The 27,039-nt window shown below is 46.6% G+C and overlaps 2 protein-coding genes across 6 annotated transcripts in view; one reads left to right on the forward strand and one right to left on the reverse strand.

Moving 5' to 3' along the window:
- Nucleotides 1-17,917, reverse strand: part of TIMP3 (TIMP metallopeptidase inhibitor 3) — a 48,859-nt gene extending 30,942 nt beyond the window's left edge. The window contains exon 1 of the mRNA XM_065414743.1: nucleotides 17,563-17,917. Coding sequence (XP_065270815.1) covers nucleotides 17,563-17,686 — 124 coding nt within the window. The 5' untranslated portion in view covers nucleotides 17,687-17,917. The remainder of the gene's footprint in view (nucleotides 1-17,562) is intronic.
- SYN3 (synapsin III) overlaps nucleotides 1-27,039 on the forward strand; it is a 242,317-nt gene that overhangs the window by 112,159 nt on the left and 103,119 nt on the right. The window lies entirely within an intron of this gene.

The raw sequence follows: 27,039 nt of genomic DNA on the forward strand, positions 1-27,039 counted from the left end.
TAGCTTTTGGGGGCAGGGACTATCACTGTGTATATGTTTGTACAGTGTCTAGCACACTGGGATTCTGGCCTGGTTGTCCTCTAAGCACTGCTGCAATATAAACATTTGCTAATAAATGTAGTCAAACTCTTATTGCTAGGCAGTGTATATAGGTGAGGAGGAGGTTCCCTGGGCGGAATCCTGTTAGGTATTGACTTTATTCAGGGTTGAAGAATGGATTTTTAGCCTGTGCAAGGATATGTTCCTATCAGGTATCCCCAACCCCACCACCACCCATGTGATCCCTTCCTGTTTACTATCCTGTCCGTCCATGACATATCCAGCCTAGGTCAGGATGTATGTAATCGCTGTTGCCAAGATTAGAGAAGAAGAGCTCTGAATGGCAGAGAGAACAAAGCTTGCGTCAGTAGCCCCAAACTGCCAGACTTCACAGAGGACAAACAGGAAAATGTCCCTGTGCAGTTATTGAGGGATGAAGGAAGGAGAGAGCCAATGCTTCCCCCAGCAGTACCACTCCGAACAAACATCAGTGCTGGAGGAAATCAATGTCGGTGGAGAGAGCAAACGTAGGAAGGAACTTATTGATCTGAACACTTTCCGACAACAGCAAGATAAGCACACAGGCTTTGGCTGGTACCTGCTGTACTACTGCGTTTCAACTGGGTCATGAAACAGGATGGATTGAAGGGGCGGGAACTGGCCAATAAGGGCTGCTACACAGTTTGTTGTGCCATTTGCCTTCCAACATGCAGAAAAGAGCAGTCTGTTGGTATGGGCAAGCTCTGTAACCAAGTAGAACCTAGGCTCAGACCCTCAAAAGTATTTAGGCTCTGAACTTCCACTGATTTCAATGGAAGTTAGGAGCCAAAATACCTCTGAGGAGCTGGGCCCTAGTCCATAAAGACAGATACAGCTCTGTCTGGAATATAGGTTGAGATTAGGTGGTTTGATTTTTCACCCCAGCCCTATTAAGCCACGTGCCCTAGAAAGGCATCCGCAAGTTTTCACAACACTGGGAGCGATAATCTAATGACCTTACAGCTGGGGGGGGGGGGGAGGGGGGAGAGAAAAACATTGGAGAACTTGTAATATCCCAATGAGCCATTCATCTGCCATGGTGCAGTCAGGTACATCCCAGGAGATACAGAAGCTTGTGTCTCAGGTGTTGTTAATCATGCAATTGAAATACTCAGCATGCAATGCCACTTTGGAAGATTCTTGCTCGACCTAATTCAGCATGTTCTATGAATACTATCCCTCTCCCAAGAGCCTTACAGTCTAAAAGAAAGAGCAGACAACAGTGCTCTGGGTAACTTCGGATGACAAAAAGTGTGTGTGTGTGTGTGTGTGTGTGTGTGTGTGTGTGTGTGTGTGTGTGTGTGTGTGTGTGTGTGTGTGTGTGTGTGTGTGTAAGAGCAACTGGACACATATAGATAACAAGAATAGAATACCCAGTGATAAAACAGTAAATGTGGGGGAGGAAAAAAATTGAAAGGAACCTAGAAACTCATGCTCCAATGCTTAAACCAATCTCTGTTCGTGATTAGGATGAGAATTTTAAGGGGGATAGGGCAGACTATTCCACCTCTGCCTTTTGTGGGGGTACTGGTGCTGGCCACTGTCAGACAGGACTCAATGAGATGGACCATTTATCTGATCCTATCTGGTATTTCCTATCGTGTATGTGTGTTAAGCTGAAGTTGTAAGTGGTATTATACTGACATGGGTTATCATTAGTTAGTCTCTTAGCTAGTCTAGCTTCTATCCCGGTTTATAATATTCCATTAAAAAAAAACAACCCTACATTAAAAGAATACTATCAAGATTGCCAATTCAAGCACTCGGAAGTTAGGAAATGCCTGCATTAAAGTTGCCCATATTACCTAAGTTCTGCCCCTTGTTCATATAGATTGGTATATCTTTAGTTGCATGATCAGATACTATTTTTTCCCACATGACCCCTTCTACAGTGCCTTCTAGTTGAAGATGTCAACGTTCTTTACAAGCATTAATGAATTTGCCTTGTAAGGGAAGCAAATATTATTCCCGTTTTACGGATAACAAAACTGAGGCACCGAAGTTATTCCAGAGCCTTGTTCTCTAGCAAATCACAGGGTCTGCCCATAAAATGTAACATCATGGTCTCACCCACCTCTCCAAACTGCTACAGAATTTAGAGAAAGGAAAAGCCTTATTATTAATAAGTTACTAGGTTGTCTTACCCATTCCCTTCTTCCTGATCAAGATAACCACCTACTTGGTTAGAAACATGGAAATAAAAGAGGTAAAGAGATCAAATAAAATCTCCTTTTTATCTTAATCCACCAAGAAAATACCCTAGGAAGACCTTAATCCCCTATCTCCTCAAAAAAAACAAAAACTGGTGCTGTACTTTAAGTTTACGAAAGTAAAATACGGAGCTTAAAAAACTAGTCCTTTCCTTAAATTCAGCAGCCTTCTGCAAGGCAACGGCTCTAGCACAGGTACTGCTGCCTCTGACATTCCACACTGCTGTTGGTTTGTGATTTGGCCTTTGGGATTTTAAATTAACACGCTTTCTTTGGTGGTTACTAGAGTTCTGTGTCTTTCTCTCCCTACCCTATGGATTCCCCAGCTATTTAGAGATGCAAGAGTCCAGACCCTAGCTGCAGGCCCAAGCAGAGCACCTGCTTATCACAGCAGACCTTACACTGGCTGCAGCTCTGTTCCCATCTCACTTACTCTTGATCTCCTCAGACAAGGTCAATATTACAAGCACAGCTCTGGAGACCTTTTGCCCATACTGCAGCCCTACTTATTTCCTCTTCCCTTGGGATGCTTTTCTTCACTACCCCAATTAAAAGTTATCATTACCACAGCTCTTGTACTTTTCCAGGCAGTGTGACCCTTGACTATTCTTTCTCCTTTCTTCCTGAGTCCCCTGCTTTCCCCCACCCCCATGTGGTTTAACCAGCTTTTAGCCAAAGCCACAAGGCATGCTCTTTGTTATTACTCATTTATTCAAGAGGGTTGTTTACCCAGGAACAGGTCCAAAGGCAAGTACAATGAATAGAGAGGCCACGTCAGTCTCATAGAATTCTCTCCATTCTGTCACCTTCTGCATGGAAATTTAAAGCAGGGGACCCAATGACCTCACGGTTCACAAGACCTGGCCTAGAGGCTGTTTTATCCTGTCGACTTAGTCCCCTTTAATCTGAAATGTGCATATCTCCAGGCCCCTGGCAGGGAGAGAGGGTATTTATAGCAGTGTCAGAAGAGGAGGCAGGAAGTAGGAAATTGGGATGGGAGCTTGGAAAGGGTATAAAGGGCTAAGCCACACCACCTGCCTGGAATTCATTCCTTGGGGGGAAGGTAGAGTTAAGGAGAAATGTCACAGGAAATGGTTGGTTTAACCCAGATATCCGCTGGCTCTCTAGCCCTCTACCTGCTGTCTTTCAAAACCCCAGTCACTTCCTCTCTTTCAAAGTCAGGTGTAAGTTTTTTCCCCCCATCCCATGGTTTTCCTGTCCTGCCACAGGCCAGTCTGCTTCTCCCTGCTGTTTTAACCATTTATAGGCTATCACTGAAATCTGCTAAGTAGAGGGAAAACTATGCTAGTTACACCAGACCCAGCAAGTTAGACAAGCCCAAAGATTAAATCTACATCAACGGGGTGGGATTCTTGTTAGTTTCCAAAGCTCATGTCATTCATTGTGCATGGGGGATTGTATTTGATTTCAGAACAGCTGCTCCAGTGCTCATTTATTCAGAATTAACATAGATAATGCCATCAGCCTCTCCCCAGCAGGCAACACTACAACTACATCCAATAGCAGGGAATGAACTGGTAAAGAGAAACAGATGTGGCTGTCCCAGGAGTCAAACCACAGGGCAGTGTGGGAGTCAAAGTTCAGGTCCTTCACTCCGAGCCAGCAGGACCCTGAGGCACTTGGGGAAGGGAGACACCCTTCTGTCCTAAACGATACTGTAGGGTTTTTGGCATAGCCAGAGAAAGGGATGTAACAACATGGTACCTTTGTGCAGTTGCACCTTGTTGTGGTCATTTACACCTGCACAAAGGGAGTGTAAAATGCTACTTGCGACTGTACAAGGTATTAGAAAATTGGGCTTTTCAGTGGTGGGGGGAAAGAATAAAAAAGGGAAAATTTGAAAGGGGGGGAAGGGCACCCTGCTCTCTTTTTTTCTCCCCAAAATAATCTGGTTTCAAACTCCTTACTATCTCACTCAAGACAGTTAAGTCCAAAGCAGACTGCGAAGAGTTGCAAAGGGATCTCACAAAACTGGGTAACAAAATGGCAGATGAAATTCAATGTTGATAAATGCAAAGTAATGCACATCAGAAAGCATAATCCCAACTATATATATATATATATATATATATATATATATATATATATATATATATATATATATATATCAAATGATAACAGCTAATTTAGATCCTACCACTCAAGAAAGATCTTGGAGTCACTGTGGATAGTTCTCTGAAAACATCTGCTCAATGTGCAACAGCAGTCAAAAAAGCTAACAGAATGTTAGGATCCATTAGAAAAGGGATCGATAGTAAGACAGTAAATATCATAATGCCATTATATAAATCCATGGTATGCCCACACCTTGAATAACGTGTGCAGTCCTGGTTCCCCCGCATCTCAAAAAAGATATATTCAAATTGGAAAAGGTGCCGAGAAGGGCAACAAAAATGATTAAGGGTATGGAACAGCTTCCGTATGAGCAGAGATTAAAAAGACTGGAACTTTTCAGCTTGGAAAAGAGATGATGGGAGGATATGATAGAGGTCTATAAAATCATGACTGGTGTGGAGAAAGTGAATAGGGAAGTGTTATTTACTCTTCCACATAACACAAGAACCAGGGGTCACCCAATGAAATTAATAGGTAGCAGATTTAAAACAAACAAAAGGAAGTTCTTCTTCACACAAAAACTCCAACGTTGCAGGAGATTATGTGAAGGCCAAAAGTACAACTGGGTTCAAAAAAGAATTAGAGAAGTTCATGGAGGATAGGTCCATCAATGGTTATTAGCCAAGATGGTCAGGGATGCAACCCCATACTCTGGGTGTCCCTAGCCTCTGACTGCCAGAAGCTGGTTGTGGAAGACAGGGGATGGATAACTCAATAATTGCCCTATTCTATTCATTCCCTCTGAAGCATCTGACATTAGCCACTGTTAGAAGACAGGATACTGGGCTAGATGAACCTTTGGTCTGATCCAGTATGGCCATTCTTATGTTCTTAAGGACTAATAAGAATTAAAGGAGTAACGGAAGACCCCTTCACAGATTGCTTTACAGTGAACTGGTTATTAAAGAAAAGCAATTAACATTATCTAGAATTAACATTTTTGACCAGGATCCACATCCAGGAGCCTGCTGGGCAAGGAGATTTCTACTTGTTGCACTCGTTCCAGTATTTCCTGGCTGCAATGTTTTATCCCTTGAATACTTTTAAACAGCATGTTAGTTCTTTCAGTCCAGTGCACCTACCATTCAGTCAGCACTATTTTCAAATGGTATGATCCAGCTGGAAAAACAGAATTAAGTTCTTTCCCTCCCCCAGCATTTCTTAAAGGATTATTCGGATGAACTTAATGCTCAAAGAGATGGAAGGATAGCACTGGCTAGAACCCAGATATGATAGTAGAGGTAGGCACTGTGCAATCTCAGGCCACACAGAGCCCTGCTACTCCAAGTTCTAAACTGAGACTGCCAATTATGAAGAGATGTGAGGCAGATACGTAGGATCTAGATAGAAATCCAGCCCTCTTTCTCACCCCCAATGGGCATAGCAGGGGCAAAGGGATCAAAACGTGCCTCTACAGGCAAGCCTGCCCGCTTGCCACTTAGTCCTTGTCTGCACTAGAGAGATCAATCTGTGGTATAGCAATGAATTGTTTTGCACTGGTCAGCCCACCACCTATTGAGTTCGTCCATATTACCCACCCTGAATCAGTGAAAGATTTGACCTTGCATCCACACTAGGGCTGCCTAGTGGGATACCAGTTCTGGTGGGATGGCTGTCTTCTCTCACAGCTGATGAACCTTCTTATGTAGTCCCAAAAGGCCTTCTTCAGCAATGTATCTATCCCCAGAAATCCACTCACAGCCGTGGTCCCCTCTGAAATGCTCCCATTTTGCAGCTCTTAAACCAGCAAGCCAGCTGTGGACTGCCTGCTGAGAATATAATCTTTCCCCTCTGTTGTGTTCCCCCTGACAATGCCAAAGATGATCGGTGTTAGAGTTGAATGTATGGACTGTGGCAGCATGTTGCATCCACACTGGCACGCAGGCGATAGAGGCTTTTCCCCTTCAACTTACCAGGGTTATTTCAATTGATTATAGCTTCCCTATCACTCAACTGAAGCACTTGTGTCCATGGATGCAAGGTGCATTCCAGTTGCCTGAGGGACATTACAATTGATTGAGCTCTCTCATGCAGACAAGGCCTTGGAAAACCAAGATCAAGTCCAATGTGTATTAATCCAGATCTTTGCTGGGTTTAGTTGATAATTTTTGCATCAGCTTCTCTGTGCTATTTAATTTGCATTTAACTGTCTGCACACTTTTTCCAGGGGCTGAAGTTGCCCTTTGAAAAGGTCTTGTGTAAACACCACCAGGAATTTGGATTATTCATGGTCAACATTTATTTTACCAGCACAGAACTCAAGAGACTTATCTCTCATTTCCAAGAGTGTCCAGGAATCTCTTCTGGGTGGCAGAAATACTGAAAAAATAAAATCATCAGGGTTGTGTAAAACTACTTGCATTTTTATGTTATTAGAAACTGTCAGTTAATGCACTAAATCTTCACTCTGGGAGCTCAAGGGAGCCACTTCACTTTACAGGGAAAGTTAATGGTTTATAATAACAATTTTAAACACTCTCCAGTGTTTGTGACATTCCTCTTAGAAACCTCAAAACATAAGCCAAATCCATCTCTGATACAAGCTGGCACAACATCACTGACGTGAATGGCACTGCAGTTGCTTACAGCAGTCATTAAGTTGGCCCAACCCTTTTTTTTTTTAAATTGCTTTCATCTCTCCTCCATAGGACAAACATGTCAACCCCACCTTCTGGACCAAATTCAGACCTGGCATAAGAGGGTGAAACTCCACTTAAGTCAATTTTGTTGCACCTGATTATATGAGATCTGAATTTGTCCCAAGAGTTCCAAGGAGCTGAAGTCATTGTGGCTGCCTTTTGCGTACTCCCTTTTTTCTGTGCACCAGCAAAATGGATGAAGTCAGCACAGGTCTCAGCAGAGTGGGGCAAATTCTGCTCTCACTTAAACCGGTGTGAATCCAGTTTAACTCTGGGCTATGAATAGAATCTGGCCCACTTTTCTGTTGGTAAGTTAACAGCTGCAGCTGAGTCAGCAGGGGCCACTCTGATGCTTTGTGTGTGCTCCTTAAGTCAGATGTTTAAGAACAGCACTTACCTACAGTGCATGAGTCTGGGTCTGTATGTGGCCACAGGTATTGCCAACTTCCCCTCCCCCAAATTTGAGACTGATCATATTACTCTACATGTTGAACTATAGCCCCACTCTTTGTAGCTATTGCTGTGCACCTCAAAATTATGTGGCTATTTCAGTTTTAGAAATACCTGCCAGGTGTGCTAAGGTGCTAACATGGGGGCAAATTCATCACTTCCCAGTGGCCACTTTATGCCAACATAAAGTGGTCATAAAACAGCTGGATCTGTCCGCTGGGGAATTCTCCTGGTTATAAGAGGAGACCCTGGCAGGAGCATAGCAGGTGTTGTCAGTCCTACGCTGCCCCTTGAGGGAGCTCTACTGCAGGGGGCATTCGTGGGACGGTGGGCGGGTATGGCCAAGCACTCCTACACCTTAGATATTCCTAAACTGTCCCTCTGGGAACCCCAGCATAAGGAAGACACAAAGCTACCTTCTTTCTCCATCCAGGCCCCTCTGCTGAGTTCAGCATCACCACAGCAACAAATTCAGCCCCAGTGTTTAAGATATAACTCGTATTTTTGACCTAGATATTTTACTGGTAGCCACTCATTTCCAGAGCAGAATATGTTTCTAAACCAGAGCTGGCAAAAGCCAATGAGTCTGCATGGATTTTTTTCATGTGCAAACTATTTGATAAAATGCTCTGTCTACAGATTGGTTGTTTTTGTTCATTAATTGTTTCACCCGCCTTGAATGGGGACTGCAAGCACTTTGATTAATAGAGGGAAAAACAGACTAGCTCCATTGAAGGTTTTGGAAGTGCCTTTGAATCCCTCATTGAAATGTATGCTCTTTAGTAACTGCCTAGAGCAATACATCTCTCTGACTCGGCACAGCTACTTCCTACCACCACAGTACACTTTTTTTAAACTCTCTCAAATGGAAGAGTGCACCAATGTCAGACAGAGCCAAGCTATATCAAGACTTTATTTCTCTCACTGTTACTAATAAGCCCTGCAATTAAAGTGCAAATCTAAAAATGACCTGCCTAGCTCACTCGAACTATACCAGCAAAGCCTAATGAGTAAAGAGCAGGGGTGGCCAACCTGTGGCTCTGGAGTCACATGCGGCTCTTCAGAAGTTAATATGCGGCTCCTTGTATAGGCACCGACTCCAGGGCTGGAGCTACAGGCACCAACTTTCCAATGTGCCCAAGGGGTGCTCACTGCTCAACCCCTGGCTCTGCCACAGGCCCCACCCCCTCCCCTGAGCCTGCCATGCCCTCGCGCCTTCCCCCTCAGAGCCTCCTGCATACCACGAAACAGCTGATCCGGAGGTGCAGGGAGAGAGGGGGGAGGCGCTGATCGGTGGGGTTGCTGGTGGGTGGGAAGTGTTGGCAGCTGATGGGGGGCTGCTGACATATTACTGTGGCTCTTTGGCAAGGTACATTGGTAAATTCTGGCTCAGGTTGGCCACCCTTGGAATAGAGAATAAGGAGACCTGGAGCAGATCCAAATTTATTCTGCTGCTTTGATCAACTCTGCTGCAAATGCACATGGAGAAAATAGCTTCATGTTTTTATTTTTTTTTATATTGTGGCATATGTACTACAGTGACATTTGTTCTACTTCAGTGGTTCTCACACTGTGGTACATGTACCACTGCTGGCATACAGGCCACAATCAGCCACTGGGTGGATTGGTTTAGTGTCATAAGAAGACAGAGTTTTAGATGAACTACAATAGGTCTTAAGTTTGAGAACAGCTGTTTCTACTTCACTGATTTCAGCATGAAGGCCTGATTCTCCTGTGACTTACACCAGTATAAAATTGATCCACTCCACTGGCATCAGCAGAGGTACTCCCCATTTACAACATGGCATGGAAGAGGAGAATTGGACCCTGGAGCGATATGCAGCACACCCAAGAAAGAAGCCTCTTCAGTCTAAGCAGGAGCTCTTGTCATTAAAAGTAAACTTCAACATACTTTCCGGCCCTTATTAGAGGACTGACATCACACCTCAGAGCTCAGTTGGGTTGCAAGCTGGAAGGCATCATGTGCATGTCCCTGCTTGCTATCTAAAACCAACCTGGGGAAAGGTCTCCTCTCATGTTTACTGGCCTTTAAGAATTTTTGGAATGCATACTGTTGAAGTTTCATTTAATGACAACAGCTCCTGCACAGATTAACAAGGCTTCTTTCCTGAAAGAAACATGCTGGATCGATCTACAATCAGAGTACCGTATGGGGGTAGAAAGGGGAGGGGAAAAAGTACAGGGTCAGCCAAACAGACACACAACATTTAGGTTTTCATTTCGTGTGTGTGTGTGTGTGTGTGTGTGTGTAAGTAAAAAAGTGTAATCTCCACAAGCATCCAAGGCAAATGTCATAGGAGAGAAAGATGGCAAAAGATTTTATGTGGTGCAAAAATTAAGATTTGCTTAAGAATTCTGCTCTCAAGATCATTCCATGATGCCAAGAAAGGAGTCAACCTCCCCACCAACTTACTCCCTTCACTGTGCATCCTGTCTTCTGATCCTGCATCAGGATCTGCTAGCATGGACTCTTGTTGACTTCAGGAAGATTCTGCAGTCTTGCATGGCTCCACATTATTGGATCCAGGAGCATTACCTAGGAGACTTTTCAGGTCAGGGACTGTCTTTGTGTCTTGCAAAGTATCAAGCACACTAATGGAGTTTAAGAAGAATAATAAATAACAATTCTTCTATTTTTTTGTGCTGCAGAAAACTATTGATGGAAATAGCCAGATTTGCTGAACTTAAAGTCACACACATACCCTCCTCTGTTGGTAGATGAAAAAGTTTGCAAAGTGAAAGGCAAGTGTTTTCTCCTAGCACAGCACATTGCTGTACATAATTACACTCTTGCCTCCCTATTTGTTCCCAGAAACAACTGCCAGGTGGAGGGTTCTCAAGAGCAGGTGGGAAACACTGAAAGGAAGAAATTTCTGCTTAAAGTAAGGAACGCTGGGACTGTGGGCTAGAACATCTGGCTCTCTGCTGGTGTATAGGTCTTCGTGGGGTTACTTCCTGCAGGAAATGTGGAGTAAGCATGTGCAGTAGTTACCAGATACTAAGGAAACCCTTCAGAATTGCATTATTGAATGTTCTGCATCACGTGTTGGGGACAATAATTTCCATCACATTTTTGGAACAAAACCATTTGGAGGAGTGACATATTCCAGGCCAGATTCTACAAAATGCTAAATGCACTCAACTCCTGCATTATTGGGCTCTAAATAACCAACAACAAAAACCCACAAATACAACAAAAAAGTAGTTCCTTTTTTGGTTCTTTCCAAATCTGCAGGAATGCAACATTCAGCAGCCAATCTGAAAAGTTCCTGCTGCTCCTGCAGAAAGAAGAGTACAAACAAGCCCCTTTCATGTCAGCCACATCCAGCTGGAATTGTCACAGCTTTGACAAAAGGGGACAAAGCGCCTGTGGTCTTTGTTCCCTCCAAAGGCCCAAGAACAAAAAGAATAATAATAAAAAATTCACATTCTTGGAAAGCAAAAGAGGCAAAGTTCCTTTATCAAACCTTAACAGTTTGCACGGAGTTTGCCACTTGGCCAACTCTAGAGCTATCCATGCTGGCTCTTATATAGGAAGTCACAATTCAGTTAAAAAGAAAGAAAACCAAGAGTTAAAGCACCAGTTTGGCTGTGGATCAACTTCAGAGATTCTGCCTTGTCCCTCCCCTAATTTGAACAACAAGACGCAAGCACCCCTCCACTTATTGTGACGCCAGAGTGACAAATGGAATGTCCAGGGTGAGTGAAGAGGCCCCAAGTGACAGCCAGGTCTCCTGGTTAGCCGTACTGTTTTTCAAAAGTATGATTGCATATAGAGTCTAGGCTTCCTCCCGAAACCACAACCTCCGCTTTGGTATTGAAAGAATTGGTCTGTTTAAAAAACTGCCCTCTCACTGGGTTTGCTTGAGCATCTGTTTCTGAAAAGTTGCTTAAAGGGCTGCAGAAGATTCCAGGGTTGGAACCCTGCCACAGAACAGAGCCCAAGGTAATTCAAAATGAAACTCTAGTGCCATATCCCCCATTAGGGCAGGGCAGACTAAATGAAAGATGGTCCCCTAAGCCCTACTGGGGCAGGTTGTGAACCTTGTTACAATAAGGCTTAGAGAGGCTTCAGGGTTGTGCAACACCCATGTCTTTATTTACCTACAGTTATCCCACCACCAGTGGGTATCTATTTAGAAGCTTTACAGGATTATTCAACCTCTTTTACAGGTAGAGTCAGCCTTCAGCTAAGAGGCCTCCAGTTCCCTCCCTGACTGTCTTCTCTCTGACTGCCCCTCACCTTCTGGCTCCCTCCCAGCCTTTATAGCCCCCCCTTGGCTTGTCAGGCCAGCAGGTGTTGCCAATCCTCAGGCCAGCATCAGGCCTTTTCCATCAGCCCCAATCAGTTTCCCCTGATTGGAGCTGACTGGGCAGGGGCTAATTAGGTGCTTTTGCATCAGCACCCTGCTACATACCTCCCCCCTCAAGCCGATGCGGGCCTGATCTTCCTTGGCCCGGGTTTTAGTCCGGGGGTGGCCTCCTTGCCCAGCGTGGTGGTCCCTGGGCTCAACCCTGTGGGGTTTTGGCATGCCCCACCCACAAAAGGTGCATTGGGTAGGGGGTGGGCCACCCCACAAGTCCACCTCTGCCCAGAGGTCGTCACACCAGTCACAACCTTGGGGCAGGTCGCCCCGGCTCGCTTTCCTTCCCTGGTGTGGGAGATGGATCAGAGCCAACTACCCTGAGGCTACCCTGTATCTCCGGTTCGGGCCCTCTGCCTCTTGGAGTTTGGGCCTCCCCCTTTTGGGTTTCTACCCTCTGATCTTTCTTCAGCTTCTCTGCCTCTATCACAGGGATTCCCTCCCCTGGGTGGTCCCATCCTGGGACATTTGTTCCTTCCCCGGTCCCTCCCGTAGGGTCCCTATCCTGGCTCTGTTGAGGTTGTGGGGACTCCCCTTTCTCAGGGTCCACCCCTGTAGGGGCCTGGCCCCCTCCCTCCAGGGTTCTCTCTCTTGCTTTCTCTGTTGGTCTCCTTCCCATGCCCTCTTTCCCTTTTGGGGAAGGGTTCCAGTCCAACCCCAGAACCACAGGATAGGGCAACCCCTCTATTACCCCCACCCGCTTCCAGGCGGACCTTCCCTGCACCTCCAGTGGTACCTGGGCCATGGGACAATACTCCCCATCCCCATGGATGCATTCCTTTCTCCAGGGATAAGCCAATGCGGCTTTACCAAGTGCCGCTGTACGAGGGAGCGGGCTGAGGCCGTATCCACTAGACCCCTCTGGGGCTTTCGCCCCACCCATACAGTGATGGTGGCTATTCCACGCCTCTTCTTCCACCCCCAACCTTCGTCCACCCACAGAATTCCGCAACCCCACAGTCCATCACTGGGCAGTCACGGCTCTTATGCCCCAGCTGTCCACAGCGCCAGCACACAAGCTGCCCCGGGCGGTTAGGGGTTCCCTTGTGCTTCTCCCGTCGCTTGTCTACTGGCTTCCCAGTGGTTTGCTCACAGGGTTTCTTGCCTCCTTCTGCATTTCACAGGGTCGGATGCTCCCTCAGGGGGAAGTCTGCCTCTGCATATTCCGCTGTCCTTTTGATGGCGGCTTCTACAGTGGCAGGCTGATGTCACCACACCCAGACCCGTATGCTATCTGGGAGACACTGTACAAACTGTTTGAGGATCACCTGATCCACGATCTGCCCCACGGTTTGGGAGTCGTGCCTCAACCACCGCGTCGCCCAGTCAGTCAATCTCTGGGCAAAGGCCCGGGGCTGCATGCGCCCCGCCATCGGGCTGCCCAAAACTTTTGCCAGTATTTCTCTGATGAAAGCCCCAGGCGGTCCAAGATGGCTGCCTTCACTGTCTCATAGTCCCTAGCCTGGGCATCCGTCAGGGCCATGTACGCCACCTGCGCCTCCCCTGCAAGATATGGGGCTAGCCGCAGGGCCTAGGTTGTCCTGTCCCATGCCGCGCCCAGGGCCATCTGCTCAAAGCTACCCAAAAAGGCATCAGGGTCATCTGCCAGGACCATCTTACAGAGGCTGAGGCCCAGGGGCAGAGTGCCATCTCCCCCCGCAGGACTCACCAGTTTTTGCAGGAGCAGCTGCTGCACCGCTGCCTGTTCCTTGCTAAAGTCCTGCAAAGTCCGTTGTTGCTCAGCCTGCCATGCCAGTAAAGCTTGCCTCTCCAGCTGGTGGGACTGCTGAAAGACCTGCAGTGTCTTCTGCATCTCCTTCCCATGTTGTTCTGAGCCACTGCAGAATGCCCTCCATTTCCAGGTCACCAAACTGTGTCTCTGGCAAAGGATCCTGGACAAGCCCCCATGTGTAATAGGGTTCACAACCCACCCCTCTTCCTGGGGCCCGCTTGCTGCCCCAATAAGGCTCAGAAAGGCTTCAGGGTTGTGCAACGCCCGTGTCTTTATTTACCTACAGTTATCCCACCACCAGTATCTATCTATTTACAAACTTTACAGGATTAGTCAACCTCTTTTACGGGCAGAGTCAGCCTCCAATTCCCTCCCTGACTGACTTCTCTCTGACTACCCCTCACCTTTTGGCTCCCTCCCAGCCTTTATAGCCCTTGGCTTGTCAGGCCAGCAGGTGTTGCCAATCCTCAGGCCAGCATCAGGCCTTTTCCATCAGCCCCAATCTGTTTCCCCTGATTGGAGCTGACTGGGCAGGGGCTAATTAGGTGCTTTTGCACCAGCACCCTGCTACACCTACCCACTGAATTCCAACAACAGGCACTTGCATTACATTTCCAAAGCAGAAGCTTTCTGTGCCTTCAGAAGCCACACTGTTCTGGCATGTTTTTGGAAGGTAACAAACACTTGCCAGGTTGTCACCTAGCTAGTTAATATCTTGCATTCTTGTAGGAGCTGTTTTAACAGCTCTGTTCTTCCAGCCCTGTCTTGATTCCCAGCCCTTACTGCACTGATTCCTCCCTTTGGAGCTGGTATTTTGTCAGGAGTTTCAAGAGCCGATAAAAACTTGCTGCCAAGTCCCTTTCTTCCCCACAACGTGTTTTATAACCCGGCATGTAGTTTAGTCTGTCTAAACACTGCACTAGTACACTGCCATCAGTTTCCATGGAGACAGTTAACTCTTTAGTGGCCAGAAGTCTGTATATACCTCTTGTTCTTTTGGCTCATGAAAAGAATGGCAATGCTGGAACACAGCCAGGCAGGGATACTGCTTTAAGGGAGAGTTTGGAGCTTCATAGACCTAGCTCCACTTCTTCAGTCCAATCACAAAAATGACGTTTGATTAAGATCAGTCCATAGTAACCTCATAATATGGGGGAACTCTTTCCCTTTTGCTTCCTCCCCCTTTGTATTATGCACCCCCTTGCAAGCCCCAAGAGCACAACCCCAGTTATACCCACACTTGATATCTCAGACCAAGGCAAGGCAAAAATTATGAGCCATAACGAATAACAGCAGGTCACTCAAGACTAAAATGAGATCAGCACCTTGACATTGAACTCAGTCAGAAAACCACCAGTCAGAGAAATCTTGCAAACAATGTGATCTGTACAAGGCTATTCGGGAGGGGATGCTACACAGGGCTTCACTGCTTATCCTACTTTTAATGTCTTGTGTTTCTAGAGAAGATGTAAGTTATCAGAAAGTGTAATTAACAGGGTGTATTTAATTCCTTAGTCAAAGCATTAAAAGGGAGTAGCAGATGCTTAAATTCTCACAGATTTCAGCATATGAAAGGCACATGTGAAAGCTCCAGCAATAGATGCAGGCACATTGGCTTCTCAAACACCACTGTTTTCAGAAAAGGCAAAAATCTCCTTGGCAGCTACCTCTCAGCTGACACACTTACTGCTAGTGCAAAGTAAAGAAAGTGCCCACAATAAAATTCTTCAAGTGAACTTTCAATAGTATGGCTTCCTAGAAGGATCCTCAGCTATAAAACTCTTCATAATGTTTTCTAGGCTATCAGGATTAAAGAAAATTTTACCTTTCCCAGGCCTTTGAACATGTATGTAATGTTTTTCTTGGCTTTCAGAAGCAAATGCGCTATAGAAACTAGACACAAATAACTAGGCATCTCTGCAGGTTTTTATAGAGGAGGGTTATTAAGACGAGAGGGAAACTTTTTTGTCAGCGGGTTCAACTAATTTAAAATGCTACTGATGAGATTCCATGTTAGTGAATCAAGTCAACATTACACTGAAAAGTTAGTATATTTTTGCCTCTATTTAATTTATTTTTCATAGAAGCTGCCAAGTTGACTTCTTTGCAGTCTGCTTTCTCGGTCTGTCTACAGAGGAGTCACAGTACTGGTATCAGCAACGCAAGCTTCCCCAAACCACTTGTGTGTGTCTCAACCCTGAGCTACAGAGACAACCTCTAGGGGCAAGAGTAGGACTTCAGTAACCATGTCTATTCAACCCTTCCCTTCTCTGCAAAGATTGACACCTAGGCTGAAAGCTTGTGCCCATTGTTATGCAAACATCTGTATACTAGGAACTAGACAGAGACCACTCACTCATTTATTATACAATAGGCCATGGAACAGCATCAAACAGCAACCATATTTGGTCATTTAATACCAACCTGGGCCATATGCAAACCAGGTAACTAGGTCTTGCATCTGAAGAAGTGAGGTTCTTACCCACGAAAGCTTATGCTCCCAATACTTCTGTTAGTCTTAAAGGTGCCACAGGACCCTCTGTTGCTTTTTACAGATTCAGACTAACACGGCTACCCCTCTGATACAGGTAACTAGAGTGAGTCTCCATTATCCCATTCCCTTGAGCCACCCAGTTATTCCCCCCACCCCTCATTTATGAATACCGCTCAGATGCCAAAGATTGGAGCAGGAGAACATTAAGAAGGTCCCAATGAAGATGTGGTTTTTCTTTCAACGTTTTTTTTTTTTAAATCCTATATATTGTAGTTTTCCTGTCCCCAGTGTCACACTATTTCAACTTGTTATTTTATGTCAGAAAACACAGACACACAAAAAATCCTCCAAGGATCAGAGCATATTGTGGAAAATTCTTGGGAAACTTGTTACACACCTCCCTAACTTTTGTGAAGGGCTATGACTGTACAGAGCCCATGCGTTCTGTTGCCACTAATTGGTGTGAATTACATCATTCCAAGTTGCCAAGGGCAGTTCCCTAGCTTGTGAGAATTTGTCCTGACTTTTATTGTTGTTAAGTATTATTATTTGCTTGGCAGCAGGTCATGAAGGAAATGTTGGCTGCCCACACCTTCAATTTTGTTTTTGTCTGCGTGCAGGAAACCTGTCACTTTTACAATTACTGATTTCTAGAAAGTCTGCAAAGCTTGTTTTTCTTGGAGAGGTGGTAATCTTGGAAAGCTGCTGCGCAGAGTTTAATTTTTAAAACAACTGCCACTCTCCATTGTTCCTTAAGGGGGGAAAAAATCACTTAAAAATAGAGATGCATAAGGCAACTCCAAAAAACTATATAGGGTCAGGGCATCTTTCACAATTTTTATCCTGCCCCCATTTTAACTTGATTGCTTAAAACTGTAATGATAAAGCCTTAATTGTTTTTTGGAAGTGGGGGAGAAAGACAAGGGGGAGCTGTAATTTGGAAGTAGTTCTCTAGCCCTCCAACTTCTCATAAATGGGTCTGGTTAAGCCTAAACTGGTGGTTTTCCATATTTCATATGCTGGTTACTTTTCAAAGTTTTAGCAAAAGAGTCCCTCCTCCTTCCCAGCCCCACACAGAGAACTTTCTAGATGTCAGGGAACATAATATCAGTGTGGAAGAGAAGTGCCACCTTCCTCTGCGTGCAATGCAGAGGGGAGGGGCGGGGGGCATTTCAACTTCTCTCTTGCAAAGCACTCTGACATCGCTGCAAGCGGGAACCGTTGCTCGCAACCCGCACGCTCGCCAAACCGTAGCGCTCCCTCCCCCGCAACACGACGATGCATCTGTGGAACCACAAGGTGCATCTCCCTCGGGGGGGGGGGGGGCGGCATTCATTCCTCCCCGCGGCTGGGACCGTGGAGGAGGTTAGCAGCGGGCAGAGGTGCCAGCCGCTGGGAGAAGCCAGGCGCGGGCTAGGGAAGGAAGGGGAACACTCACCGATGTCAGAGTTGCAGAAAGCATCCTGGGGGTGGATGGGGAGGCAGGTACAAGCCTCCGCCACCAAGTCGCTCAGGCTCCAGCTGCAGAGGAGCACGAGGAGGAAGCTGAGCCACACAGACATGATGCTGGTGCAGCTGCTGGCCCAAAGCTGCTCTCCACTTGGGAGGGGAGAGGAGGGCTGGCTTGTTGGTGGGGAGGGGGATGTTGTTCTTTTTTAGGTTTCTTTTTAAACGGTCTTTGAGCCGCTTCTTGCGCTGCCCCCCCCTCTCAGTCCAGTCGCTGCTGGGAAGTGCGGTTGGGTGGCAGCTTTGCCTGGGCTCCCCCTGCACGCGAAGTTCGAAGCTCTCAGCGCCTGTGCGGCTCTTCTAGGCTGGCGGCTGCAGTTATAGCCTGGATAGCGCCCTCTCGGGCTCGTGGGGTGCGCCCCCGCCCCGACCAATCGGAGCCCCGCATTACCTCATCTCCCAGGCAAAGGGGAGAGGCTAGGGACGAGCTGGGGGGGGGGGGGGGCGGGGTTGGAGCGAGGGATTCAGTGCCTTATAGGGAATAATATGGCTGTGGGAGTGTGGGAGTGTGGTGGGGCTGGGAGAGGGATCACAGCAAAGCTGCTTGTTGCCTGCAGCATGGGCCCCTCTGGAGCAGAGAGAGGGAGATGCAGCTGGAGGAAAGGGGTTAATAAGGGTTGCTACCTGTTTCAAAGCCCAACCAAAAGTTCCTTGTTCAGGGCAGCCGCTCTCCTTTCCCATCCCACCACATGATGCTGGAGGCAGATGCTGTTGCAAACAGGTTGCATTATTCTTGGATCACAGCGCAGAGCAGGTCCCCAGCTCCTGAAAACTGCCATAGCTTCGTCATTACTTCAGTGATGGAGCTGTGATCATTTACACACGTTTTGACAATGTGCCTCGCACTCGAACACATATTTCGGTGGCAGAATCCAATATGGGAAGATCAATTCAAAGTGCAGATTTTTTTTTTTCATCTTTAATTACTTCCCTGGAAAATAGCTCATCTGAGTGGGAGCTAATTTTAAACTGGAGGTCCTAGAATATGAATGCTTTTTTTAAAAAAAAGAAAATATATCACAGCAAGAAATTAACATACTAGTGCTTCTTTTCCTTCCTCGGTGTCCAATGGAATGGGGCTGGAAGAAAAAAAGAAGGGCAAGTCCTATTTGGGCTGTAAACCTGGATTTAATGTTTGTGTTTTTTAATCCTATCCAAACCCTTCCCCACAAGACTCCCAAGCAGCAAAGGGTGATAAAGCAAACTGTTAAAACTGAGCTGGAAAAAAAACCTGTCATATCTACCCAGGCACTCCCAACTCTTAATCTTGCTGTATATTTTAGTAGTGATGCTTTAGTGCAATGTATAGTGAAGTCCTGTTTGGTTTGGTTTCCCTTATCCCTGTTTGGAACTGTACATTTCTCTCAGATGCAGACATGTAACTGTTACAGTAGAGATGGACTTTGAGGAAGGAAGATTGCCAGATGCACAATACAGACAGCCTTATTATCCTGCAAAGGGACTGAGGAGTGATTAATGAAAGTATCAAACCACTGCACTTAATATCAGAGTATTTTCCATGGGGTTTATAAGATTTAAGCATTTCGAGTTGTACATTATGCCAGTATTAAAGGCCAGAGACCAGCTGTCCTAAGTTTCTAAACAGTAGGCTAAATCTTCAAATGTACAGTTCAGTTACATCTGGGTAAAAGATTGCCTATCTGTACCTAGTTTTTAATTGTACAGCCTATAGAAAACAAATTAAGAACTCTTGGAAGGATAGACTTTCTTTTGGGTATTACTATTAGACCACTACAGTATGGATGGTTATATTAGAGAGGAAGGATTATCTAGAGGTTAAGGTGGTGCTAGTTTGGGACTTGGGAGACCTGGGTTCAAGCTGTGCCACCCGTGACCGGTGTGACCAGCGTACGTCTACACTGCAAAAAGAAAAAAGCCACAGCAGCGAGGCTCAGAGTCTGGGTCTACAAACTCGGGCTTGTGCTATGGTGCTAAAAATAGCTGTGTAGATGTTCCAACTTGGGCTGGAACTCTGAGACTCACCCCCCTCTCTGGGTTTCAGAGCCCGAGCTCCAGCCCGTGGTGCAGGAACATATACATGGCTATATTTGCCACCATGGTGTGAGCCCCACAAGCCTGAATCTGTAGACCCAGGCTTTGAGATTCAGAGCTGGGGGAAGTGGGAGTTGGAGGGTTGGGGTTTTTTTGTTGTGGTTTTGGGTTTTTTTGTTTGTTGGCAATGTAAACATACGCTTTCTCTCTCTGTGCCTCAGGTCTTCATCTGTAAAATGAGGATGATAGCACTTCTTTACCTCATACGGGAGTTGTGTGGTTAAATACATTAAAAACTTTGTGGTGCTCACACAATGTACATATATAAATATAAGTACAAGAGAGTGAGAGACAGTTCTCTGAAGCAGATCACTTTAATGTCTAACTGTACATAGTTTTGTGATGCATCTTTGCAACCTGAGAAACCCCAGGCAAAAATATGAGTTGGGTATTTGTAATCTGTAGTTGAGTGCATATGAGAAAAGCTAAATCCCTGGGACTAGACTCTGATCTCAGTTTTACTGGTGTAAATCAGGAGTAGCTCCATTGAAATCAGCAGAGGTACACTGGTGTAAACCCATATTAATAAGATCAGAATCTTGCCCTGCACTTTTTTCACTATTAGAAATATGGGTCTGAAATTGACATCACCAGCATCATGATACAACTGACCAATCAGCAAACAGCACCACAACACAATATTCGAGAGAGGAAGGATATACTGAAAATTAGAGAGTTTGGCCCACAAACTCCCAAATTTTGATCCCACTGACTCCCTCTGTCGCTTTGACCAGGTCACTCGCTGAGTCAGTTTTCTCATCTCTAAAATGGAAATAGTAATGCTTCCCTACCTCACTAAGGTGTTATGAGAGTTAATGAGTTGAAGTTTGTAAAATGCTCTGAAGATGTTACATGCTAAAAGTTGGTATTATACTCAGACAAAAGACATACTCAGAAGAAACTGAAAGGAGCAGAGGAACAAACCCCTGAGTTCCTTCCCCCTCTGGTTCCGAAAAGGGGATCAGGCCAGGAGTTCCTGAAGTTACAAGAGGCTCCTAAATGCTTGGGGCTTGCCACCAATGCATTCTTTGTCAAAGAGGTGGATTTTCTATTGTGCTATATTGGTTTTTCTGTATTTCTCCCTGTACTGAATGCTGAGCAATAGTAACAATAATACACAGCTCGCATAGAATGCTTTTCAGGTGCAGACCTCAAAGGGCTCGGAAGACCTAGGTTCTAGTTCCAGCTCTGCCATGGGTCTGCTGAGTGACTTTGGGCAAGTCACTGCCCATCTCCGTGCCTCAGTTTCCCCACCTGTAATATTGGAGTAATGATACTGATGAGAAGAGCTGTATAAGAGCTCGCTATTGGTATTATTATGGGGAAACTGTGGCGCAGAGAAGTGAAGGGATTTGCTGAAGGTCATGCAGTAGGGCAGAGCTGGGATTACAACCTAGATCTGGCTCCCCATCTAATGCCCTAGCCTCTGGGCCACAATGTCTTTTGGAGGGAAAACTAAAGGAGGAAAAACCAGAACTCTTCTTCTTGAAGAAAACTTTAAGCCTTTTGTGGCCATTTTCAAAAATACCTTGATCCACTTTGTGCTAGGATCCCACAAGCTAAGCATGACTGGGCTAGGTCAATACTTGGTGTGAAAATTCCAAGGATAACCCATATAACATCTGTAGGTGTTGGTGACTCAGTATGTGGCGTCCTTTCCTGCGAGTCAGTCCTGAGTTAATGTTTCAACATAGTGCTAGGGGGCACTGCGCTGCAAGATATAGGTTGGGTTTTGTTTCAGTGTGGAGTGAAGCAGGGGTTCTGACTACTTTTGATAACCAAAGAATCCATGGTGCTTTTTGCCAGAGTAGGGTGGTTAACCCTTATGTCCTGGTTAAATTCCAGCAACAATAACTACTTTCTGCTTCCATGAGTTCCCACTATGATTTAAATTGGATACATTACTCTTCTCTTCCCCCTCTTCAAATCCTGTTGCATACTGATGCCAGGCAGGGAATGTCTGAGGTGTTCCACCCCAGAGGTGGCTGCCGTGGTTGAAGTAGCCCCGGTACACAGGGTGTAAATCACTCTGGGATCCTCCTGCAGGACAAAGGGTGCTATGTAAATGTAAGCTACTACTGTAAAGTAATGGAAAGGGTATTCTCCTCCTTTCTGGCTATCTCTGAAAGTGAAATTTTATGGGGCCTAGGTACTGCAAGAAAACTGCTTCTGAACTGACAAAAATTTAATGTAATTAGTACAAAAAGACGTTTCATGAAACTAGGGGAACTGCTGGTTAAAAGTACCAAAATTAAGTGCAAAGCAGTGCCAGAACTGCTCCAGCTAACCAAGGAGCACCCAGGGTCAGACCCACAACTGGCATAAAGGCACAGAGCCCCACTGCAGTCAATAGACTCCTGTCTGCAAGTTAGTCAGCCCAGCCACTTCCATGAACAATATGTTAACTTAAAGCACTATACATCTTTTTTACAAATTCTAACTTCTCCACGGAAAGTCGACGCAGTCCATAAACATGGAGTCATGCCAGTCGCATTTTAAATTGTTAACTACTGGCAAAAATAAGTTTCCCTCCCTTGCTTTAATAAGTCTCCTTGTAGACAATGGAGCTGCGCTGATTTACACCAATTTAGCATCTGGCCCTCAGTCACTGAAAACTCCAGATGGTCATTTTTACACCAGGCTGCCTTCATACCGACGATGGCAGAGAGTAAATACCTTTCTCTCCTGGCTGGTGCCACTTTTGATTCTGTTAGATTTCAGGGTGTCTCTTGCCCTACTGTCTCACACTGTGCCATGGAATAGGAAATCCCACAGGAACAGTCCTGGATTAACAAGAGGGATTCTGTTATTATATGTTTCTTTATCAAGGATCTGGTCCTCTGTATTTTTATAAGCTGCTCTTTGGGAAGACACTTTTGTTCAGTGTTGTTTGTGCATGTTAGCTATGATTTATTTGTATGAAGAAAGGTTGAGAAAAATGCCTGTATTAATTGCTTTCTTATGCCAGTGAACTTTATATGTTATGCTTAATCACTAAATAGTTGCTTTGTGGTTTCTTTAAAAGCTACATCTTTGGTTCCCTCTCTCTCTCTTTCTCTCTCTCTCTGTACAAATTTTATTTGATCTAATTATCTGAGGTTATAAAGGAATCATGCCACCTTCCTGTCTGCAAGTCAGATGCAGGTGAGACTACACCCCATTCCCGAGCTTCAGATTACAGATAAACTATAGCATAATAATCACCTCAAACATTTTTATAGCACATTTAATTCCAAGGGATCCTAAAGTGCTTAACAGATTGTGTGTATGGGGAGCATCCATTCTGGTGTGGAACACAGCTGCCATGTGGCACCAGCAACATTACACAAAAGGGATTTTAGGATAAGAAATCAACCCCTCAGTAGTTAGGGGATCCTCAAATCAGACTGACTGTTATTTTCCTCAGTCACAGGTGGACATTAAAGAATAAAATGTTTTGTTACCAGCCTATAAAGCTGAAACGGGGGCTAGATCCTGCATAGTGCTAATCATTCTGGCCCTGATACAGCAAAGCACTTAGGCACATACTTAAGTCCCACTGAAGACAAAGGGACTGCTTACATGCATAGAGTTAAGCAAGTGCTCAAGTGCATGGCTGGATGAGAGCCAAAGGGCTCAGCCTCTTGAAGGATTATTGAGCCCTCTAAGTTGGGGATGGAGGTTGTGATTAGATGCTGCGACAAAGCTCTCTGTGTGTGTGTGCATGTGTGTATGTGTGTTTGTGTTTCTAGCCAACATTATTGGAATCTTACTTTTGCAAGCAATGACTTTACTTCATTTTTGTTTAAAATAAGGATTTCCACATCTCTTTGCTTTGCTTTCATGCTAGTGGGGCCATTTCCAAATGGAAGCATTTGAAAACTTGAACTCTAAGCTGCATCAATCGCTTTAAATGACTGAACAAAGAGATTTCAAATAGATGAAGTGCTTCAAATGCTAAAAAGAACTGGAGTTCCCAGAGCTTTGGAGCCTGGCACTGAGCAAGGGAGAGAGTGAGAGCGACTGAAAAACACTTTTCTGTTGTTTCTTTGTATGAACTGGTTTCGGGCTTATGCAATGCACAGTAATTAAAATGACTGGAATGCTTCACATTTTTCAGGGAGCTTTAAAGCCACACACCGGTTGAGTTTGGGCTCATGACTGCACTTGAGGCTGGAAGTGTCTTCTGGCATATTCTGAAGGAGATACTGCCTGACTATGGGGGAGGATGGGGGGAAGGAGTGTGTATGATGTCTGGTGAGCAGCAATAGCAGCTGCTCTCTGGGGATCAGCTGTATGGGGCATCTCGTAGGTGAGGGGTTTTGTGGCTCGCTAACTCTTGGGAGAGATGTAAACTGAAGGTCCTGATCCTGTGTGCTCATTAAAGAGCTCATTGCTTGCTTTCACAAAAGCAGGGGTATTAGCCTGGGTGTCCTGTCCAAATTCAAGTTTGGGTAATTACAGTCACACTCCCTGGATCCCTGCTGAAATACATTACCCTCCTTTACTTGTGCCCTGTTCATCCATTGCACCTTCCCATCCCAGACATGCTGAACTTCAGTGGTGTCTGCAGTGGTAGCTGGATATATTTATTTAGGTCCCAATACAGCATTTAGAGTTCAGCGGGCAGAGAGTCTGGCCACAGTTCTGTAGCCTGCCCAGGCGTCTGGCTCACCACATGCTAGTCGCACCCTGAGGGGGCTCGCTCCCCTTGGCAGTGGAAGCAGAGATGTTCTGCAGCTACTCGGTCCAGCCCCCTTGGCAGACTCTAGGATTGCACTCTCTTCACTGACTCTGTTTACCAAGGAGAGTCAGGGGAGTGTTATGGCAGGGAGAGGCGCTGCCTCACTCAATCTCCCTGCATGGGAAGACTGACAGGGAGCTCAGCCTGAAAAACAGGGAGAGAGGGCTGAGTCAGAACTGTCATCTGGGAACAGCAGCTGATTGGCCTGAAGACTTCTCCCCTTCTGTGAGCAATGGAGCAGAAGGGTAGCACAGGTCTTCTCCTGTCTCACCCCGCTAGCTAGTATTTTGAGGGCTCTGACTGAGCGTGGCCCACCATCACGAGTCCCCTCACTCCCTTCCCCATAGCTCACTCTGCATGGCCCCATGGCCTCCACAATCCTTGTATGAGAGTTGAGGGGGTAGAGAGGGTCAGGAGGAAGAACCAGTGCAGGGGGCAATCACTTTGTTTCCCCTCCTGCCCTGGCCTGACCATCTTGAAGATCAGGCAGGCCAGCGCACACCTCTGCTAGAGTAATGGACCTGTCAGCCCCTGGAAGTTGGCCCATTGTAAAGACCTTTGGGATCCTTGGGGATGAAAAGCAATTTCTAAATGTTCAAATTATTACAATTATCAAAGGCAGAAAGTGAAGGAACATCAAGAGATGTAGACAGCTGAAGGTGCTGCTTGTTTCATTTCAAGTGACATGGAAGCTGGTGAAAGCTGTCAGACTGAAGGCACTAGAGACAAACATCCTCTCGTTAGCCATTGAACAGGTACCGTATGGACAGCAGCAGGATGAGCTTCCCCACACTGTCCCACCAATGAACCTCTTCCGTGCCCTGCAGAAACCTGTAGGAGTGAGAAAGTGTCTCAGCCTGTGTGGCCCACCTGGTTTGCTGATACTGCTAACAAGGGTACTGTTGTGATCGTGTTACTTTATGATGTGGCCACTTGTCCGCTAATGAGCTGACTGACTGACTTTGCACAGGCCACCAAACAGATGTCAAAGAAACGTGGGGTTTAAAAATCTAAAGACAGTTCTGGTGTGTGCAAACCGCAGTTGTGGTTGTTGATGTTGTTTTTAAAATCCAAACTGGGTTTTCATTCGAAAGCCAGCCATAAGCCTCAGCAACAGAAGAGCACTCTCCCCCTGCAATGATCCAGAGTCCCACCTGTTGGGATTCCCTCTGAGACCTCTTTCCACTCAGCTTCCCAAGAACTCACTTCAACTCCAGGTTTCGTCACTTTGGTATCTTTATATTGCATACAGCAAAGCTACATTGAGTTCATAGACTCGTAGTAGACTTTAAGGTCAGAAGGGATCATAGTGATCATCTAGTCTGACCTCCTGCGCCTTGCAGGCTACAGAACCTCACCCACTACTGAAATAAACCTCTAACCTCTGGCTGAGTTACTGAAGTCATCAAATCATGGTTTAAAGACTTCAATTTACAGAGAATCCACCATTTACACTAGATTAAACCTGCAAGTGACCTGTGCCCCATGCTGCAAAGGAAGGCAAAACCCCCCCAAGGTCTCTGCCAATCTGACCCAGGGGATAATTCCTTTCCAACCCCAAATATGGTGATCAATTAGACCAGGCCTGCACAACATGCGGCCCAGGGGCCGCATGCGGCCCGCGTGGGCTCACTGTGCGGCCCGCGGGGGTTGAGAAGGTGGGCTCACTGTGCGGCCCGCGGGGGGGTGAGTAGGCAAGCGGCGGGTGAGGGAGGGGGGCTGAGTAGGTAAGTGGGCGGGCAGTGGCGGGGAGTGAGTAGGCGAGCCGGGCGGGTGGGGGGCTGAGGAGGCGAGCGAGCGGGCAGTGGCGGGGGGTGAGGAGGTGAGCCGGCGGGCATGGGGGGCTGAGGAGGCGAGCGGGCAGGCAGTGGCGGGGGATGAGTAGGCGAGCCAGGGGAGGGGGGCTGAGGAGGCGAGCGGCGAATCGGTGGCTGACCTGTTCTACTGATCTGGTCTGGCTCCCATCCCCTCTCCCAGGGCTGTCTCCAGGCACCAGCAAAACAAGCAGGTGCTTGGGGCGGCACATTTCTAGGGGTGGCATTCTGGCGCCAGCCATCATAGGCGCCGACTCCGGGGCATGGGGAAAAAAGTGCCCCGCCGCCCCAGCTTGCCTCCACCTGCTCCCCTGAGCATGCTGCCGCCGCTCCGCTTCTGGGGAGGGATAGCTCAGTGGTTTGAGCATTGGCCTGCTAAACCCAGGGTTGTGAGTTCAATCCTTGAGGGGGCCATTTAGGGATCTGGGGCAAAAATCTGTCTGGGAATTGGTCCTGCTTTGAGCAGGGGGTTGGACTAGATGACCTCCTGAGGTCCCTTCCAACCTTGATATTCTATGATTCTCCCCCCTCCCTCCCAGGCTTTCCGCGCGCGAAACAGGTGTTTCGCACAGCAAGGCTGGGAGGGAGGAGAAGCCGAGCGGCAGGGCGCTCGGGGGAGGTGGCGGAGGTGAGCTGGAGCTGGGAGCGGTTCCTCTCCCCCCCCCGTTACTTCCTGCGCCCCCCCACCCTAGCTCACCTCCGCTCCGCCTGCTCCCCTGAATGCACCGCTGCTCCGCTTCTCCGCCCTCCCTCGCCTGAGAGGGGGGGGAGAAGCGGAGCGGCAGCATGCTCGGGGGAG

This window comes from Emys orbicularis, chromosome 1, assembly GCF_028017835.1.
Source record: "Emys orbicularis isolate rEmyOrb1 chromosome 1, rEmyOrb1.hap1, whole genome shotgun sequence".
Lineage (NCBI taxonomy): Eukaryota > Metazoa > Chordata > Testudines > Emydidae > Emys > Emys orbicularis.